At 42.1% G+C, this 21,386-nt stretch overlaps 1 protein-coding gene across 1 annotated transcript in view; it reads left to right on the forward strand.

Moving 5' to 3' along the window:
* The first annotated feature begins 1,249 nt into the window (after positions 1-1,249).
* Positions 1,250-21,386, forward strand: part of ociad2 (OCIA domain containing 2) — a 51,963-nt gene continuing 31,826 nt past the window's right edge. Inside the window, exons 1-2 of the mRNA XM_073063953.1 lie at positions 1,250-1,361; positions 9,144-9,225. Coding sequence (XP_072920054.1) covers positions 1,308-1,361; positions 9,144-9,225 — 136 coding nt within the window. The 5' untranslated portion in view covers positions 1,250-1,307. The remainder of the gene's footprint in view (positions 1,362-9,143; positions 9,226-21,386) is intronic.

A 21,386-nucleotide genomic window follows, 5' to 3' on the forward strand; every position in this document is an offset into this window, starting at 1 on the left:
TCGCTGGCAGGAGGTCCTCCCCGAGGCGCTCCACTCCATCTGCTCCCTGTTCTGCACGTCCACCAATGCCACACCTCATGAGCGACTTTTTTCTTTTCCTAGGAATTCTGCTACTGAGACCACCCTACCGGTTTGGCTGACGTCCCCAGGGCCAGTGCTGCTCCGGAAACATGCGAGGAGCAATAAATACTCCCCGATGGTCGAGAGGGTTCACCTACTTCATGCGAACCCCCAGTACGCCTACGTGGTCTTACCTGATGGGCGGGAGGATACGGTCTCCGTCCGCGACCTGGCGCCCGCAGGAGCACCAGACCCCTACCCCGAACACTCCACGGTGACTCTGAACCCCGTTCCCACCGAGGTGTATACCCATGAGACACCGCGCACACCAAGCCCTACACAGACTCCTCACGACACTCCCATACCGGGCACCTCGCACACGCATGAGGGATTACTGACGCCTAACGGGCTGACACCTCGAGTCAGGCCGGAGCCAGCACAACCACCGTCTCCGGTGCAATCACCACCGATGCCACGTAGATCGCAGCGACAGACTCGACCGCCTGATAGACTTAACCTGTAAATATACTTGTAAGAAACTTCACCCCATGGGGACTCTCTTTTAAAACAAAGGGGGGGTGACTGTGGTAAACTATGTATACCTGTCTGGACACGCCCCTCTGCTGACTGCTCCTGAGGCTCCTCCCACAGACCCCGGTATAAAGGCGATTGGAGGCACTGCTCCTCCCTCAGTCTCCAGGATGTAGTGTGGTCGTTTCTTGCAGCTAATAAAAGCCTGTCGTTTGCCTCCCGTCTCCGAGAGTTATTGATGGTGCATCAAACCGGAGAGTCACCATTCCAGGCTGAGACCTGAGACCTTTAGAACTACAAAATTAAGAAAGTTTAACTAAATTTTTAAAAATACATTTTTGAAATAAAATCAAATCATTCCCTTATTTGCTGAGTCTTTCACTCAGAATATGCCATTATTAAAACACTCTTTACTTTTAATGGACTGGATATATATCCTGTCTGATTATTCAAAGATCTGTAATGACTCCTTTAGTGAGGAAAATGCTTGGGACTGGATATCCTTCTGAAAAGTTTTTGATGCTCTTCTCTCAGTGACTGAAACATCAGAAGTTCAGCAACATGATGATGAAGTTGCAGTGGAAGGACTGGTGATGTTATGATGCGTATATAGGTGGAGCTATGTGGAAAGGAACTTACCAAAGCAGGAAATCATTAGTAAGGAAACTGTCGACATTAACTTTCAGTTGAGTGAACACTGTTTAAAGAGAACAACCATGTCAAGTGAAACTTCCCAACATCAAAATCAACAGCACCCACCATGTAGAAGAGTAAGTATGGAGGGTTTGTCTATTCCATAATTAAATACAACAGGCTTTGAGAGATTAAAAGAGATAAAAGTTTATTCTGTTCTCCGCACAGCTGCTGCCTAAATCTGCTCACTATTTCCAACATACAATGATCATTGTCTACATTTGCAGATTTTTTTGTGCTTTGAAATTCTGAAGCTTCTGGTCAGAATAGAATGTAACTCCATCTAATTCCCATTCCCAATGTGTTTCCAAAGAGAGTATGATTTTTATCAGGTGAACAAGCCAGGGTAATAGTTACATTCCTTGAACTATTTGTAGCACCGAGTAAATGTCAAGACCATATTGAGAGAATCAAAGAATATAGTTTGAGTGCTGTAAAGTAAGGGTGAGGTAAAAGATCTGCTATGATCTTATGAATAGCTAGAGCAGGAGCAAAGGTTGAAATAACTACCTTCTGCTTGTACTTTTTGTGTCACTAAATTATTAGTCCTGAGGTTTTAAAGTTCTAAATTCAGGATTCATGTCTGACAGCTTTGTGTTTGTCCTTTCAATACATCAGGAATGCAAGCATTAACAGAGGGGTGTGCAAATACAAAGTTGCACAAAACCAAACGGGTTAAGCTAGTTGGGGCTGGAACTATGATTGAAACAATATTGTGTTGTATATATGAACAAAAGAATGTGATTAATATTGTTGATTAGACCCACCAACTGTTCAACTTCAAAGTCTATGAGGCTGGGGAACTTTAACCACTGGTATTCAATTTTCATTTCCTTCAGCAGAATAAATATATTTTAATGAGGTATTTTCTTTCATTGTTAATTGCTTTCCAGAAGAGATTTTATAAAGAAGAACATGAGTGAATTATCATAAAGAATGTGCACTGCAATTCTCTCTCTCTCACCTTAAATCTGTATTATCAAGTAATTGATTTTTCCACCCTGGGAAAAGGATTTGGGACTGTCTACCCGATCTATTCTCTCATAACTTTATTAACTTCTCTCTGGTCTCCCCTCAGCCTCTGATGATCTGGAAAAAACAAGACACTTGTAGAACTTCTGACAGCTCATACCCTCTGATCCAGCCTCCATTCTGGTGAACCTCTTCTGTACCTTTTCGAAAGCCTCACATTCTTCATGCAGTAGGGAAGCCAGAATTACACACAATCCAGACCTGCACCAAATAAAAATATTCATTCTTGAATGGGTTGCAATAGTTGACTCAGATTTTTGGTAATATAAAGTGACAAATGCGGGAAATAGTCATAGGTCAGGCAACCTTTGTTGATGGTCTTGGCAATGCGAAACATCCCTGCTCAGTTTGCACATACCTGAAAGGGACTTTACTGCACAAAGTCGGTTCCAGATTAGCCAATGAGACCCTGCACAGAGCAGTTCACGGTCTTCCACCCATTAATGGCAAGACCCAATCATACCTCAACTTAAATTAGCTGCTGCAACCTCACACACTGTTCTGAAGTATTTCATTCATAATATTGTGTTCGATCATTTAACATCTTGCACATCAGCTGGAAGGAAGTGAAGGGTATAGCAAAAAAGAAGGCGCAGAAAGAAAATAAGTTTTTTTTTAAAAGACTGTAAGGCACAGGAGCAGGATTATTCCATTTGGCCTATTGAGTCGTATCTGCCATTCCATCAGAGCTGACTATTCCCCTCAAGCCTTCTTCTTGTAACCTTTGATGCCCTGACTAATCAATAATCTATCAATCTCTGCTTTAAGTATACCCAGTGACTTGGCCTCCACAGCCATCTGTGGCAATGAATTCCACAGATTTACAGTATTACCCTCTGACTAAAGAAATTTGTTCTCATCTCTGTTCTGAATGGACATCCTTCTATTCTGAGGCTGTGTCCTCTGGTCCTAAACCGCCCTACTTTCGGAAACATCCTCTCCACATCCACTCTATCGAGGCCTTTCAATATTTGATAGGTTTCAATAAGAATGCCTTCATTCTTCTAAACCCCAGCAAGTACAGGCCTAAATCATCAAACACTCCATATGCGTTAAAACTTTTGATCCAAGAATCATTCTTGTGAATCTCCTCTGGACCCTTTCCATTGGCAGCATGTCTTTTCTTAGATAAGGGGCCCAAAATTTCTCACAATACTGCAAGAGCAGTATAATCAATACATTACAAAGCCTCAGCAATACATCCTTGCTTTTATATTCTAGTCCTCTCAAAATGAATCATTCAAAAACTTGGCCACAAAGCCATCAGTTCCATCATCCAAATCATTGATATATAATGTTAAAAGAACACCACTAGTCACAGGGAGCCAACCAGAAAAGGCTTCCTGTATTCCCACTCCTTGCTTCCTGCCAGTCAGCCAATCTTCTATCGATGCTGGTATACATTCTGTAATACCATGGGCTCTGATCTTGCTAAGCAGCCTCATGAGCAATACCTTTGTTGAAGACCTTTTGAAAATCCAAATGAGCAACATCCACTGGCTCTCTTTTGTCTACCCTGCTTATCATTTCTTTGAAGAATTCTGACAGCTTTGACAGGGAAGATTTCATCTCAAGGAAACCATGCTGACCTTGACCTACTCTATCATGTGCCTCCAGGTAGTCCAAGACTTCATTCTTAATAATGGACTCCAACCTGGTCCAGATAGTTTACCTACCTTCAGACTTTTCAGCTTCCCAAACACCTTCTCCTTAATAATGGCAACTACACTCACTTCTGCCCTGACACTCTAGAATTTCTGGAGTACTTCCCTTGTCAGCTGTAGTTGCATCATCCTTCTTTTAGAATACTTCTTGTTCTTTGGGATGTATTTTTCCTGTGCCTTCTGAATTGCTCCCAAAAATTTCAGCCACTTCTATTTTACTGTCATCCTTGTTAGTGACCCCTTCCAATCAGCTTTGGTCAGCTCCTTTCTCATGTCTCTGGAATTCCCTTTACTCTACTGTAACACTGAAATATACTTGCAAGCTATTGCCTGATCTGCTTAATATTTCCAGCATTTTATGACTTAACTTAATGAGGCTATCAGGCAAGAACTTGGAAGCATAAATTGGGAACAGATGTTCTCAGGGAAAGGTACAGAAGAAATGTGGCAAATGTTCAGGGGATATTTGCATGGAGTTCTGCATAGGTACATTCCAATGAGACAGGGAAAGGATGGTAGGGTACAGGAACCGTGGTGTACAAAAGGCTGTTGTAAATCTAGTCAACAAGATAAGAAGAACTTAAGAAAGGTTCAAAAAAACTAGGTAATGATAGAGATCTAGAAGATTATAAGGCTTGCAGGAAGGAGCTTAAGAAAAAAATTAGGAGAGCCAGAAGGGGCCTTGAGAGGACCTTGGCAGACAGGATTAAGGAAAACCCCAAAGCATTCTACAAGTCTGTGAAGAGCAAGAGGATAAGATGTGAGAGAATAGGACCAATCGGACAATTGGACAGGTTGGGTGAGCGGGCAAATGTATGGCAGATGCAGTTTAATGTGGATAAATGTGAGGTTATCCACTTTGGTGGCAAGAACAGGAAGACAGATTACTATCTAAATGGAGTCAAGTTAGGAAAAGGGGAAGTACAACGAGATCTAGGTGTTCTTGTACTTCAGTCAATGAAAGCAAGCATGCAGGTACAGCAGGCAGTGAAGAAAGCTAATGGCATGCTGGCTTTTATAACAAGAGGAATTGAGTATAGGAGTAAAGAGGTCCTTCTGCAGCTGTACAGGGCCCTGGTGAGACCCCACCTGGAGTATTGTGTGCAGTTTTGGTCTCCAAATTTGAGGAAGGACATTCTTGCTATTGAGGGAGTGCAGCGTAGGTTCACAAGGTTAATTCCCGGAATGGCGGGACTGTCATATGTTGAAAGATTGGAGCGACTGGGCTTGCATACACTGGAATTTAGAAGGATGAGAGGGGATCTGATTGAAACATATAAGATTATTAAGGGATTGGACACACTGGAGGCAGGAAGCATGTTCCCGCTGATGGGTGAGTCCAGAACTAGAGGCCACAGATTAATAATAAGGGGTAGGCCATTTAGAACAGAGATGCAGAAAAACGTTTTCACCCAGAGAATGGTGGATATGTGGAATGCTCTGCCCCAGAAGGCAGTGGAGGCCAAGTCTCTGGATGCATTCAAGAGAGAGTTAGATAGAGCTCTTATAGATAGCAGGGTCAAGGGATATGGGGAGAGGGCAGGAACGGGGTACTGATTGTTAGTGATCAGCCATGATCACAGTGAATGACGGTGCTGGCTAGAAGGGCTGAATGGCCTACTCCTGCACCTACTGTCTATTGTCTATTGTCTATCAAGTGTGACAGTGGAAAAATGTATATGGAACCGGAGGAGATAGCAGAGGTACTTAATGAGTACTTTGCTTCAGTATTCACTATGGAAAAGGATCTTGGCGATTGTAGGGATGACTTACAGTGGACTGAAAAGCTTGAGCATGTAGATATTAAGGAAGAGGATGTGCTGGAACTTCTGGAAATCATCAAGTTGGATAAGTCATGGGACCGGACAGGATGTACCCCAGGCTACTGTGGGAGGCGAGGGAGGAGATTGCTGAGCCTCTGGCGGTAATCTTTGCATCAACAATGGGGAAGGGAGAGGTTTCGGAGGATTGGAGGTTGCAGATGTTGTTCCTTTATTCAAGAAAGGGAGTAGAGATAGACCAAAGAGTCTTGCTCCAGTGGTTGGTAAGTTGATGGAGAGAATCCTGAGAGGTAGGATTTATGAACATTTGGAGAGGCATAACATGATTAGGAATAGTCAGCATGGCTTTGTGAAAGGCAGGTTGTGCCTTATGAGCCTGATTGAATTTTTTGAGGATGTGACTAAACACATTAATGAAGGTAGAGCAGTAGATGTAACGTATATGGATTTCAGCAAAGCATTTGACAAGATACCCCATGCAAGGCTTATTAAGAAAGTAAGGAGGCATGGGATCCAATGGGACTTTGCTTTGTGGATCCAGAACTGGCTTGCCCACAGAAGGCAAACAGTGGTTGTAGATGGGTCATATTCTGCATGGAGGTTGGTGACCAGTGGTGTGCCTCAGGAATCTGTTCTGGGACCCCTACTCTTTGTGATTTTTATAAATGACCTGGATGAGGAAGTGGAAGGATGGGTTAGTAAATTTCAGAAGCAGAATCAGATTCATGTTTATTATCACTGGCATGTGATGTGAAATTTGTTAATTTAGCAGCAGCAGTTCAACGCAATACATAATCTAGCAGAGAGAGAGAAAAAATAATAATAAATAAAATAAAATATAATAAACAAGTAAATCAATTATGTATATTGAATAGATTATTAAAAAATATGCAAAAACAGAAATACTGTATTAAAAAAGTGAGGTAGTGTCCAAAGCTTCAAAGTCCATGGCAGTGGGGAAGAAGCTGTTCCTGAATCGCTGAGTGTGTGCCTTCAGGCTTCTGTACCTTCTACCTGATGGTAACAGTGAGAAAAGAGCATACCCTGGGTGCTAGAGGTTTTTAATAATGAACGCTGCCTTCCTGAGACTCCGCTTCCTAAAGATGTCCTAGTGTAGGCTAGTGCCCAAGATAGAGCTGACTAGATGTATAAACTTCTGCAGCTTCTTTCGGTCCTGTGCAGTAGCCCCTCCATACCAGACAGTGATGCAGCCTGTCAGAACGCTCTCCATGGTACAACTATAGAAGTTTTTGAGTGTATTTGCTGACATACCAAAATGCTTCAAACTCCTAATAAAGTATAGCTGCTGTCTTGCCTCTTTATAACTACATCAATATGTTGGGACCAGGTTAGATCCTCAGAGATCTTGACACCCAGGAACTTGAAGGTGCTCACTCTCTTCTCTTCTGATCCCTCTGTGACGATTGGTATGTGTTCCTTTGTCTTACCCTTCCTGAAGTCCACAATCAGCTCTTTCATCTTACTGACGTTGAGTGCCAGGTTGTTGTTGCAGTACCATTCCACTAGTTGGCATATCTCACTTCTGTATGCCCATTTGTCACCATCTTAGATTCTACCGACAATGGTTGTATCGTCAGCAAACTTGGAGATGGTGTTTGAGCTATGCCTAGCCACACAGTCATGTGTATGCAGAGAGTAGAGCAATGGGCTAAGCACACACCCCTGAGGCGCGCCAGTGTTGATCGCCAGTGAAGAGGATATGTTATCACCAATCCACACAGATTGTGGTCTTCTGGTTAGGAAGCTGAGGATCCAATTACAGAGGGAGGTACAGAGGCCCAGGTTCTGCAACTTTTCAATCAGGATTGTGGGAGTGATGCTATTAAATGTTGAGCTATAGTCGATGAACAGATCCTGATGTAGGTGTTTGTGTTGTCCAGGTGGTCTAAAGCTGTGTGAAGAACCAAGGGATTGCATCTGCAAATTGCAATGAGTCCAGGTCCTTGCTGAGGCAGGAGTTCAGTCTAGTCATAACCAACCATATAACAATTACAGCACATCTCACCTAGTCCCCACTGAACCGCACTCAGCCCATAACCCTCCATTCCTTTCCTGTCTATATACCTATCCAATTTTGCTTTAAATGACAATACCAAACCTGCCTCCACCACTTCTACTGGAAGCTTATTCCACAAACTTCTCAAAGCATTTCATCACTGTGGATGTGAGTGCCACCAGGCAATATTCATTAAGGCAGCCCACATTATTGTTCTTTTGCACTGGTATAATTGTTGCCTTTTTAAAACAAGTGGGAACTTCTGCCCATAGCACTGAGAGGTTGAAAATGTCTTTGAAAACTCCGGCTAGTTGGTTGGCACAGGTTTTCAGAGACTTACCAGGTACTCCATCGGCACCTTCTGCCTTGCAAGGGTTCACCCTCTTTAAATTTGCTGATGACACAAAGGTTGGAGGTGTTGTAGATAGTGTGGAAGGCTATCAGAGGTTACAGTGGGACGTTAATAGGATGCAGAACTGGGCTGAGAAGTGGCAGATGGAGTTCAACCCAGATAAGTCTGAAGTGATTCATTTTGGTAGGTCAAATATGATGGCAGAATATAGCATTGATGGCAAGACTCTTGGCAGTGTGGGGGATCAGAGGGATATTGGGGTCCAAGTCCATAGGACGCTCAAAGCTGCTGCACAGGTTGACTCTGTGATTAAGAAGGCATACAATGTATTGTCCTTCATCAATTGTAGGATTGAGTTTAAGAGCTGAGAGGTAATGTTGCAGCTGTATAGGACCCTGGTCAGACCCCACTTGGAGTATTGTGCTCAATTCTGGTCGCCTCACTATAGGAAGGATGTGGAAGCCATAGAAAGGGTGCAGAGGAGATTTACAAGCATGTTGCATGGATTGGGGAGCATGCCTTATGAGAATAGGTTGGGTGAACTCAGCCTATTATCCTTGGAGTGGCAAAGGATGAGATGTGAGCTGATAGAAGTGTACAAGATAATGAGAGGCATTGATCGTGTGGATAGTCAGAGGCTTTTTCCCAGGGCTGAAATGGCTAGCCCAAGAGGACACAGTTTTAAGGTGCTTGGAAGTAGGTACAGAGGAGTTGTCAGGGGAAAGTTTTTTTTACACAGAGAGTGGTGAGTGTGTGGAATGGGCTGCTGGTGACAGTGGTGGAGGCAGATACGATAGAGTCTTTTAAGAGACTCCTGGACAGGTACATAGAGCTGAGAAAATAGAGGGCAATGGGTAACCCTAGGTAATCTCTAAGGTAAGGACGTGCTTGGCACAGCTTTGTGGGCCGAAGGGCCTGTATTGTGCTGTAGGCTTTTTATGTTTTCTATGTCTATGTTCTAATTTCTAATTCCTGCACTAACAATATTTTGCTTTCCATCTATTTATATACAGGATGGGTGTGCCAGGAATTTTGGTGATCAGAAAATTGCAAAGATTATAATGGAATGCAAGAAAGAGAGTTTCTGGTTCAGAGGCAAGTTCTGAGTTTATATTCTGAAAGGTTATCTGATCTTAACGTTATTTTTAGTTGTTTCATTTTGCACATCAAACCCACTATGTTTGCATGAATAACCATTAGGCTGTATATTGTCTGCTGTAATTATTATGTGGTTCTCACATGGCTGCATTGTTGAAGCTGGTCCTCTCAGATTTTGTTTTCTTAACTTTGCAACTGACAAATCAACATAATTCCTGAATAATAATCATGAACATTTGTTTACATTTTTTTTCCCGGTAAAGTTTGTTACATAAGAACATAAGAGATAGGAGCAGGAGTAGGCCAATCGGCCCCTCAAGCCTGCTCCGCTATTCAACAAGATCATGGCTGATCCAATCTTAACTCTAGTTTTCACCGAATCCCACAAGGCAACAGTGCCAACCAACAGGGCACCATGCCGCCCATTTTATTTTATTATTCATCCCGCCCAAACCCATGTGATCACCCGGGGGGAAAAAAACCGAGTTGCCAATTGAGGAGAAAAAATCTTGAAAATTCCTCTCCGACCCATCCAGGCTATCGAAAACTGGTCCAGGAGATCACGTGGCTGATCTAAACCTAGCCTCATGTCCACTTACCTGCTCGCTCACCGTATCCCCTAATGCCATTTTTATCCAGGAAAATGTCTATCTCCGTTTTGAATTTATTGAGTGTAGTAGCTTCCACAGCTCTCTGGGGCAGTAAATTCCACAGACCCACTACCCTCTGAGTGAAGAAATTTCTCCGCATCTCAGTCCTGGAACAGCATCCCCTTATTTTAAGATTATGCCCCCTAGTCCTAGTTTCACCCATCATGGGGAACATTCTCCCCACATCCACCCGATCCAGTCCCTTCACAATCTTATATGTTTCAATAAGATCGCCTCTCATTCTTCAGAACTCCAATGAGGAGAGTCCCAATCTACTCAACCTCTCATCATACATCAACCCACCCATCCCCGGAATTAACCTAGTGAACCTTCTCTGCACTGCCTCGAGAGCCAGTATGTCCTTTCTTAAATATGGATACCAGAACTGCACGCAGTACACCAGGTGTGGTCTCACCAATACCTGGTACAACTGCAGTAAGACCTCCCTGTTCTTATACTCCATCCCCCTAGCAATAAAAGCCAGCATTCCATTGGCCTTCTTGACCACCTGCTGCACTTGCATACTAACTTTTTGTGTTTCCTGCACCAGGACTCCCATATCCCTTTGCACAGAAGCACTTTCCAGTTTCTCTCCATTTAGATAATAACTTGCTCTATTATTTTTCCTGCCAAAATGCAAGACCTCACACTTGTCAGTATTATATTTCATCTGCCAAATGTCTGCCCAATCACTCAGCCTATCTATTTTCCCATGCAGGGTTTCAATGTCCTCCGCACTCATTACACTCCCTCCCATCTTTGTATCATCAGCAAACTTCGATACGTTGCACTTAGTCCCTTTCTCCAAATCATTAATATAGATTGTAAAGAGTTGGGGTCCCAACACCGACCCCTGCGGAACACCACTAGTCACCAACTGCCAGTCTGAGAATAAACCATTTATCCCAACTCTCTGTTTTCTGTTAGAAAGCCAATCCTCCACCCATGCCAGAATATTATCCCCAATCCCATGATTTTTCACTTTAAGTAATAATCTTTGGTGTGGCACCTTGTCAAATGCCTTTTGGAAGTCCAAATACACCACATCCACTGGTTCCCCTTTATCTACCCTATACATTATGTCCTCAAAGAACTCCAACAAACTTGTCAAACATGACTTCCCTTTTGTAAAGCCATGCTGACTTTGTCCTATTAAGCTATGTTTATCCAAATGCCCTGTTACTGTTTCCTTAATTATCGAATCCAACATTTTGCCAACCACAGATGTTAGACTAACTGGCCTATAATTCCCAGCCTTCTGTCTATTGCCCTTTTTAAATAAAGGAGTTACATTAGCATTTTTCCAATCTGCCGGGACCATTGCCGAGTCCAGCGAGTTTTGAAAAATTATCACTAATGCATCCACAATCCCGACCGCCACTTCCCTTAAGACCCTAGGATGCAAGCCATCCGGTCCAGGGGATTTATCCACCTTCAGTCCCATTAATTTATCAAGTACCATTTCCTTGGTGATTTGAATCGTAGTTAGCTTCTCTCCCCCTAGAGCCCCCTGTTTATCCAGTGTTGGGATATTTTGAGTGTCCTCTACTGTAAAAACTGATACAAAATATTTGTTCAGCGTTTCCGCCATCTCCATGTCCCCTACCATTAATTTCCCGGTCTCATCTTCTAGGGGACCAACATTTACTTTAGCCACCCTTTTTCTTTTTATGTAACTATAAAAACTCTTACTATCTACCTTTATGTTTTTCGCCAATTTACTTTCATAATCTATCTTCCCCTTCTTAATCAATCTTTTTGTTATTTGCTGCTGATCTTTAAAAGCTTCTCGATCTTCAATCTTCCCACTAGATTTAGCTACCTTATATAACTTTCTTTTTAGTCGTATACTCTGCTTTATTTCTTTACTTAGTCACGGATAACTATTTTTTCTTTTACACCCTTTTTTCTTCAGTGGAATATATTTTTCTTGATAGTTGTAAAATAACTCCTTAAATATACACCACTGATCAAGTACCGATCTACCCTTTAATCTATTTTCCCAATCCATCTTAAGCAATTCCGCTCTCATACCATCATAGTCTCCTTTATTTAAGCTCAGTACACTTGTTTGAGATCCAACCCTCTCATCCTCTAATTGAATATGGAATTCGACCATGTTATGGTCACTCATTCCAAGGGGATCCTTTACTAGGACATTTTTTATTAGTCCTGTCTCATTACACAGGACCAGATGTAAGACTGCTTGCCCCCTTGTCGGCTCAGTAACGTATTGTTCAAGGAACCCATCCCGAATACACTCAATAAACTCTTCTTCAAGGCTGCCATGTCCTACTTGATTAGTCCAGTCAATATGAAAGTTAAAATCCCCCATAATTATAGCTGTTCCCTTATTACAAGCCCCAACTATTTCCTGATTTATGCTCCGACCAACTGAGTTAGCTGTTTGGAGGCCTATAGACTACTCCCACCACTGCTTTTTTCCCTTTACTATTTCTTATTTCTACCCAAATTGTTTCGTTATCCTGATCCTTTGAGCCAATATCATTTTGCTTTATTGCAGTGATTTCTTGCTTTATTAACATAGCCACCCCACCTCCTTTTCCTTCTTGCCTGTCTCTCCTAATTGTCGAATACCCTTGTATGTTTAATTCCCAGTCCTGGTCACCCTGCAGCCATGTTTCCGTAATTGCCACAATATCATAACCATACGTAATTATTTGTACCGTCAACTCATCAATTTTATTCCTAATACTACGTGCATTCAAATAAAGGACTTTCAAATATGTTTGACACTTATTTCCTACCTTTTCCTTTTCCTTTTGTACAACTTTACGCTTATCTCCGTACATTCTTTCCCCTCCTGACACACTCTGTCTTTTTATTCCTCCACTTTTACCTACATCCATTACCTTCTCCATTGTCTTTTTAATTATTTGCTCTCTAGAATCCTCCCCCCCCCCACTAGTTAGTTTAAAGACCTCTCTGCAGCCCTAGTTATATGATTCACCAGGACACTAACCCCAGCCCGGTTCAGGTGAAGCTCGTCCCTCCGGAACAGTTCTCTCCTGTCCCAGTACTGGTGCCAGTGTCCCAAGAAGCAAAACCCACTTCTCCCTCACCAGTCTTTGAGCCACACGTTGAACTCCCTAATTTTATTTAACCTAGCCAAATTTGCTCGTGGCTCAGGTAATAATCCAAAGATTATTACCGTTGAGGTTCTGTTTTTTAATTTGACCCCTAGCTGCTCATATTCCTGTAACAGAACCTTCTTCCTTGTCCTATCTATGTCATTAGTACCGACGTGTACTAAGACAACTGGATCCTCCCCCTCCCACTGCAAGTTTCTCTCCAGCCCAGAAGAGATGTCCTTAACCCTGGCACCAGGCAGGCAACATAGCCTTCAGGACTCTCGCTCTCGGTTGCAGAGAACCCTATCTATCCCCCTGACGATACTGTCCCCTACTACTACAACATTTCTATTGACTCCCCCCTCTGGAATGGCCCCCCACTCCACGGTGCTATGGGCAGGTTGCTCATCCTCCCCACAGTCCCCGCTCCTGCCCTCACAGGGAGTTAAAGCCTCGAATCTGTTGGACAAGAGCAAGGCCTGCATCTCCTCCAGCCCTACCTTCTGGATTCCCCTACTTGCCTCACTCATAGCCACACCATCCTGTGCTTGACTGCAATCTACATTAGTTAATCTATTAGGTGTGGCTATCTCCTGGTACACAGAGTCCAGGTAACTCTCCCCCTCCCTGATGTATCGCAGTGTCTGAAGCTCGGACTGCAGCTCATCAATATGAAGCTGGAGTTCCTCGAGCAACAAACACTTGCTGCAAATGTAGTCGCCGTGTCCCTCAATGGGGTCTACCGGTTCCCACATCTCGCAGCAGTAACACATCACCTGCTCCATGCTATATAGTTAATTTAATGTACTAGTATTAGTTATGCAAGAACCCTTTGCCCCAATACAGCTAACTATCACACTATTTAACAATACTTTTAAAGTTATAAGTGTAAAAGGAAGCAGGACTACTTACCAATACTTACCAAGCGACTAGCTGTGAGAGCTCTGCAGCTCCGGTCTTCCTCACCTCGCCTGGGTCCGCCGAAGCCCGTTGAGCCAAAGCCCTTAGGCCTCCACTCTACTCCCGGCTCACTCCACTGCCCACTGGAATCACCTCTTGTAATAATGATCAGGGATACATAGAGATAATCTGAAATTACCAACAAGTGCCCTTATTGTCTCAATGGAAGAACATGTGAACTTACACTACTACATACCTGCGTGTACACCTACTACGTTTTCCTGAACTTCCATGAACAACCAAAAAGAAAAGATAACACCAGTTAAAAGAAATCATTGCTGCTGAACATGTGCCATTTCAAACCTCTACTTCCCTAGGGCACCTCACATCCACGATGGTGAAGCTCCTACACAGTCATCACTACCTGCACATATGAAGTGTCTGCTTTTATATTCGTTCCTTAGCAATTCAAATGTTGCATTCCAGTGTCACTGGCTATAGGTCATGTGTCTGACCTTTAACACTATTTCATTGGCTCTGCTCCAAGCCAGCTTCCATTTATTGCCCTCTTCCCAGCAAGTAACAATCACTAATTTATGGCTCTTGATTCTCATTCAGCAACCAGCTTGAATCATGCAGGAGAAATACTGACCCTAACAGTCACAGTCCTGCCTGTAATATTTGCGAGGTGTTCTTTGATATAATAACTTCTTATTTGGAAATTATCTCCAGTTCAGCAAATTACCTGGAGTATCATTATGTCTACTTTAAAACACTGACCAAGCCAAGCAACTTCATCTCACAAATGGAGAACACAGAGTCTCTTCATAAAATGGCAGCCTCCATACCTTTGACCTCATGGCAAGAACAATTAGTTTGTCTGTTTCCACTGCCTTTGATTCATTTGCATCCTCTGATATGTAGACTGTAGTTCTTTCTGGCCAACATCTCACTTCTCTTGATGAAAAGCTATTTATCTTAGGATCATCATCTTCCTCGATTCTGTTAACTATTCATGACCTCCAGCAGGTTTGTGATGCTTATTATAGAAAGATAAAGATACCATTTACTTATTGAGCTCATACACTCTGTATGCAGACAATCAGCTTCACTGCATTTCAAAACTAAACCCTCTTCCTTTTGCAAACTTCAGCCTTCCACTTTCTAAGGTGATACACATTAAACCATACCATTATCAGCATACAGAAAATTGATATTACTGTAGCATAAAATACTTGTAATATATGGATCTATTCCTTTTAGAGCAATGACCCCCCCACCCGCCTCTTAGCATTAAGTATTGATTTGTTGTCTGCACATGCACTGTGGTCTACACATGCACATTTCTCTCTCTCTCTCTCTCTCTCTCCCCCCCTCCCCCCAATGTGAATACCCCAGTTGAAGCCATCTCCCAGGGTGCGTGTCTTTATTTAATCAATACATAGTTGTGCAGAGACACAACAAATTGGCGACAAGTATGAACCTGAATGACAGAAGATATCACAAACTGCACCGACAGTTACAGGACGAAGCAGCGAGAGTTAAACAGCATGAAAAACTGTCACAGACGCTGACAAAGGAATGCATGAGTAACTGTGAAAGACTTACTGAATTTAAAGTGAAAATAACATGGTGATGGCTTCAGTCAGGAAAGTTGATGAATTTGAAAGCACAGATGAAGGCTGGGAGTTGTAAATCGAGAGTGTTGCACTGTATTGTAACATGGACAAAATGGAGGAGCAAAGGAAAGCCCCTGCACTTGGCTTAATGGGCCCAAGAGCGTACAGTCTCTTAGGCAATTTAGTAACCCTTGCAAAGTCAGCAAGCAAGACATTTGACAAAATTGTTACAATTTTACAAAATCACTTGAGCCTTAAACCACTGGTAATAGCTGAGAGATTTAGATTTTATAAAAGGAAACAGTCAAAGGATGAAAGCTTTTCTGAATACATTGCAGAATTGCGCAAACTTTCCCTATACTGTGACTTTAGAGATGGATTTTCTGATGCATTAAGGGATAGCCTTGTATGCAGCATGCATAGTCAAAGCACTCAAATGAGGCTTACTGGCAGAAAGAGACCCAACCTTAGAGCGGGCATTGACCACAGCAATATCGATAGAGACTGCAGAAGAGGATACAGCAGAACAATAGAAAAGGGGTTTAGAATGTGAAATGCACAATATGTCCCTGAGTGGTACAAAAAGCCAAAAATGTTATTGATGTGGCAAATCCTCCCATGATACAAATGACTGTTGGTTCAAAGAAAAAGCTTGCAGAGAAGCAAGGGCACATTGAAAGAGTGTGCAAGGCTGACAAAAAGCACAACTGAGTGAAAAGTCTCAAACACAAAACTAAGCAAATGCATAAAGTTACCAAATATAAAACAGAATCAGACAACATAGAGTTTGACAGAGGTGAACCATCATGCCTAGAACTGTATCGTATTACTGAAGCATAATGTATCTACTGCAAAACTGAAAATGAAGCTGGATACAGGGTCAACTTTGTCTATAATTCATGAGGATGACTACAGTAGACTGTTTTCTAAGCTACCTTTAGAAAAGACCTCGATGATGCTAAAGACCTACACAGGTGAAAAAGTGGCGCCCCCCAAAAGGCAAACTGAAAGTGAAGGTGACATACAGAGGACAAACACCAGTTAGAGCTTTATGTATTGAAAAGTGGAGGGCTAGCACAGTTCGGACATGAAAGGTTGAGAAAAATCCCTCCAGACTGGCACTCAATCAAAGCTCTCAGTGCAGAATCAACAGGCAACAGCAGCCCAAATGGTGGCACTAACCAGAGACTGGCACAGAAGCTTAATACTAGCAAGAAGGTGCTTGAGAAGGGAACTGGTGAACTCAAAGGCATGAAGGACAGAACTAAAGGATGAAGCAGCAACACCAAGATTCCATGAAGCACGTCCATTGCCTTATGCACTACGTCCTAAAGTAGATGCTGAAATTTAGAACATGGTGGCACCTAGAATTCTCTCTGAGGTTGAGCGGAGTGATTGGGCCACACCCAGTGATCAAGAAAGGGAAGGCCGGAGCCATCCGCATATGTGGGGATTTCAAACTGAGCATCAAACTGGTGCTGCGTTCTGTGTGGTATCCCCCGACAAGAATAGAAGACATTTTTGCATCTTTGGCACACAGGGAGAGGTTTCCAAAGGTTGACTCATCACAATCCTATCTGCAAATGGGGGTTTGAGGAGTCAAGCAGGAAGTTGCTCACAATCAGCACACACGAAGGACTGTTCCAGTATAATCGTCTTACCTTTGGCGTTGCATCAGCTACAGCAGTTTGGCCAAGAGCAATGGACCAAGTGTTCCAAGATATCCCAGGAACACAATGTTACCCTGATGACATCATTGTAACTGGCAAGAATGACAAAGAGCACCTCCAGAAACTCAGTAAAGTGCTTACCAGGCTGAGTGAGTATGGTCTGCATCCAAAGAGAGAGAAATGTGAGTTTTCCAAGAATGAAAGCTCATATATGTGGACATGTCATTGGCAAGCATGGCTTACGTAAGTTACAAGAGGAGACTGAAGCAGTGCTACAGGCACCCAAACTGGAAAATGTGTCACAACTCAGATCATACTTTGGTTTTGTAAACTACTACCACTGGTTTCTCCCAAACATTGCTACAGGGCTGCACCCATTGAATGCATTGTTACAGACGGGAGCAAAGTGGGAATGGCTAGAAAGATGTGAAAAAACATTCAAGGAAACAAAGAGACTAATAACATCAGATGAACTGCTCACCTATTATGACCTATCTCTGCCCGTCAGACTAGCGTGCAATGGATCCTCTTATCACATTGGAGCCGTTTTGTCACACATTATGAAAGATGGATCTGAATGCCCGACTGTGTTTGCTTCAAGATCACTGATGAACACAGAATGAAATCACACATAGATCAATTGAGAGACCCTTAGTCTAGTATGGGAAATAAAGAAGTTTCACCACTATCTTTACGGACAGAAGTTTACACGAGTGACAGATCACCTGCCCCTTGTGTCCAATTTCAATCCCAGGAAGGGAATTCCAGTCATGTCTGCTACCCAGTTACAATGTTGGGTGCTATTCCTAGCAGCCCACTCTTATGACAGAAAGCTCCAGAGTACCAAACAACACAGCAATGCTGATGGCTTGTCACATCTTCCACTACTGGCAGCTGAAGATGAGAAGTTTTCATACTGTGACCCAGCAGAAGTATTCCACACCACATTGATAGACCAGTTGCTGGTAACAAATTCTGAAATACAAGGGGAAGCAAGGAATGACCAGACATTGTCAAAAGTCTCTGAAATCACCATGCACGAATGGCCAGCTTACAGTAACCATATGTTTCTAGAGTTCTCAGCAACACAAGATTAACTGTCAATATGTCAAGGAACGCTGATGTGCAGATCTTGTGTTGTGATTCCTCCAATCTGCCCACCAGAGTGTTAGAGAATCTGCATGAAGGACACCAGGATACAGTCAAGATGAAGAGTCTCGCCCGGAGCAGTGTGTGGGGGTGTGCTTTTATTTAATCAATATGTAGTTGAGTACAGACACAACAAAACTATCCTCACCCATGGACGTATTTGAACTTTGATTCCTAATTCCAAAACTTATTCCAAGAGTCTGAGTCACTCACAGTTTCATTTGCTTTATCAGCATGTCTTAATTACTCTGTATGGTCAGTCCATTGATGAATTGCCTCCTTTGCCTCCTTCACTACTCCTGTCCAGTCTACAGTCAAATGAGGAATCAGTGGCAATTCAGTAACAACAGAGTCCCACAAATATATATGCATATCAGTTCATTGGATTGAAAGGTTCTCCTTCGTTCCTGCATTTATTGTGGGCTGAGACAAAGTTTGTTCTCCAAAAATCAAATCTAAAGTCACACTCCCAACTGCAACATTACAACCTTCCAAAGGATACTACTTCTTTCCCTTGACATAACTTATTGTTGTTGTTGCTATATAATATGTCTGTCCCATCATTGCATATTGTGAGAAAAGAATCATTATTTACAAGCAGAATCGATAATGGACAATTCTCATAAGTACTGAAACCACAATTCAGAAGTTTCTGTCATATTAACTGTTCTGAACAAACCCAGTGGTCTTCCCTTTGATGACATCTTGATCAATCTATCCCTTTCCCACTACCATTTGCAACAATAGCATGTGTTACTTAAGAATATCCAAGTCTCATAATATTTGCTCACATTGTGAACTCTTCAAAGAGTAGGTTAAATTATTTCAATGTTGGGGAATATGAAATAGTGCACTGACATAAAACCTTCCTTTACCATAATCACAGTTACCTTGTACTCTGTTGGTTAGTGTCACCTTCTACTTGGAACAGATGTTCCAACCCCAAATCTTCCAAATCAGGATTACCATGCACATCGATTGTCAAATCTCCACAATTGGGACCATTATGCATGTCAATTGTTATGTGCCCATTGTGATAACATTCCTGTTCTTCCCCCATCAATTTCAACTAGGTGTTGTGGTACCATCCACTTTTATCTGGAGAAATCAGTTCCCTGTATACTGATGGACTTGATTTGTCTATAGTTTTTTGTAGGGTCCTGCAAACCTTGGATTTAAAAATGAGGTGGGTTAGTGTATTCTAATCATCACTTTGTCCTGGACTTAATTTTATGACACTGACTTTTGAGTCGAAATAGGCTTTACTCGGTTACCTTTTCTTTCCTTGTTGATGGGCTGCCACATAATTGACCTCTTTCACGATCTCTACCAAATATTGTATCCACTTTTCTGACACAATCCCATCTATTGCATGTTCTGACAAGTCTAATCCTCACAACTCCTCCAACCCTCTCAACCAGTCATGAGTTTATAAGGGATGTAACCCTTCGATGATGCCACTGTATTCCTTATTATCATCAGTATATAAGGCAAACCTACCTGGTATATTGTTCCACATTAATGCCAATTATACTTTTAACGTTCAATTCCACAATTTCTCTAGACAGTGGTATATGAAATCTCTGCCTGATCCCTAAAAGTGTCCTGATACCTCACATTATCTGGGTTGTAAAATGCGTGCCTTCATCTGATTCTATATTCAGAGGTAATCCCCAGTGAGTGAAGACCCTTTCCAATAAGATTTTTGCAGTCAGTTTGGTCGAGTTTGTCTTAATCAGGAAAGCTTCCACCCACTTGGTGAAAGTATCTACCAAAATTGATTTATACGCTCCTGGGGTGGGGAGCAAAGATCCAACGTAACCTATCTACAAATTAGTTCAAGGCCCTTCCACAGATCTGGTATGTCAGGGGGTTGCTTTCCTTACATTTCGCTTTAATTCTCCGTCTTTCTTCTGCTCTTCGGTTAAATCCATAACTTTAACCTATTGCTCCTTCTGTCTTGCCCTCTCACCAATCTGCAACCTTCTTATTCCCCTCAGGGGATAATTTAAACTGAGCTTTCACCTTTATGACTCCATATTCTTTCCTCTTTGTTTCTTCAAATATACACCATAACAGAGCAGCATATTGGAGGGACTTCTTGTCAGTTGAAACAAACCCTCTTGCTTTTCACAGAAACAAATGATCTGTAAGGTTATTACAACGTACATTCTATCAGAATGTATGACTGATCCCAGGCAGAAAACATTCACACCCAGCTTTCCTCTCACCCACCTCTACTGATGAGGAGCAATCTATAAAAATTCTTAAATAATGTTTTTTCTTTTGTTTATGTCTTTGTACTTGGTTTTGCTTTCTAATCTCCTTCAACCAACCCTTATTATTTTGATCCAAATGGTCCCTTGGGATTATTTGCTATCATATCTTGACACCCATGCAGTTCTCCAGTACAATAAAGATTATTTGCAAGGAAGGTAGAAACTTTAATACCCTTTACAGCTGCATCTCAAGTCTGCAGTGCTAAAGCTGACTGACCAAGACATTTTAATTCAAACATCCAGCAGTGGCTAGATAAATTCTGAAATGTAGTTTGGACCACTCCAATATTTAAAATGAACTTCCATTTACACTTTACATAACAAAACACTGGTTGCTTAAAAACTATTTTCCAAAGGATCTCAAACTCAAAATCAATATATCAAGAGTCCTGAGTAACATCTTTTATATTCTGTAAAAGAAAGCAGCTTTGTCAGTAAAAGCAACTTCTAGCATTGCTCCCCAAATGTTCCAATCTTCCCAAAATATTAAATTTAAATTTCAAATTTAATTGTCCACTAAAGACCAACTTTCATGAAGGCCCATTTCCCTTGGAAATGTGGCCATCTCATTTCTAGAATAGAGTTGCACAAATGTCATTCTCAACCCAGATTACACTTGGCCTGTGTGAAATCTGAGTTTCTCTAAATTCAATTCCATGGAATACAAATAAAGAAACAAAAGCCAAAAGCACAGACAAGATGAACAAAAATCCATGCTTGCACAATTCTTCCTTTAGAACCTTCTGCAAGTAACTGCAAAATTTAAAATAAACAGTTAATTACCACCATGAAAAGCGTT

This window comes from Hemitrygon akajei, chromosome 13 (genome assembly GCF_048418815.1).
Source record: "Hemitrygon akajei chromosome 13, sHemAka1.3, whole genome shotgun sequence".
Lineage (NCBI taxonomy): Eukaryota > Metazoa > Chordata > Chondrichthyes > Myliobatiformes > Dasyatidae > Hemitrygon > Hemitrygon akajei.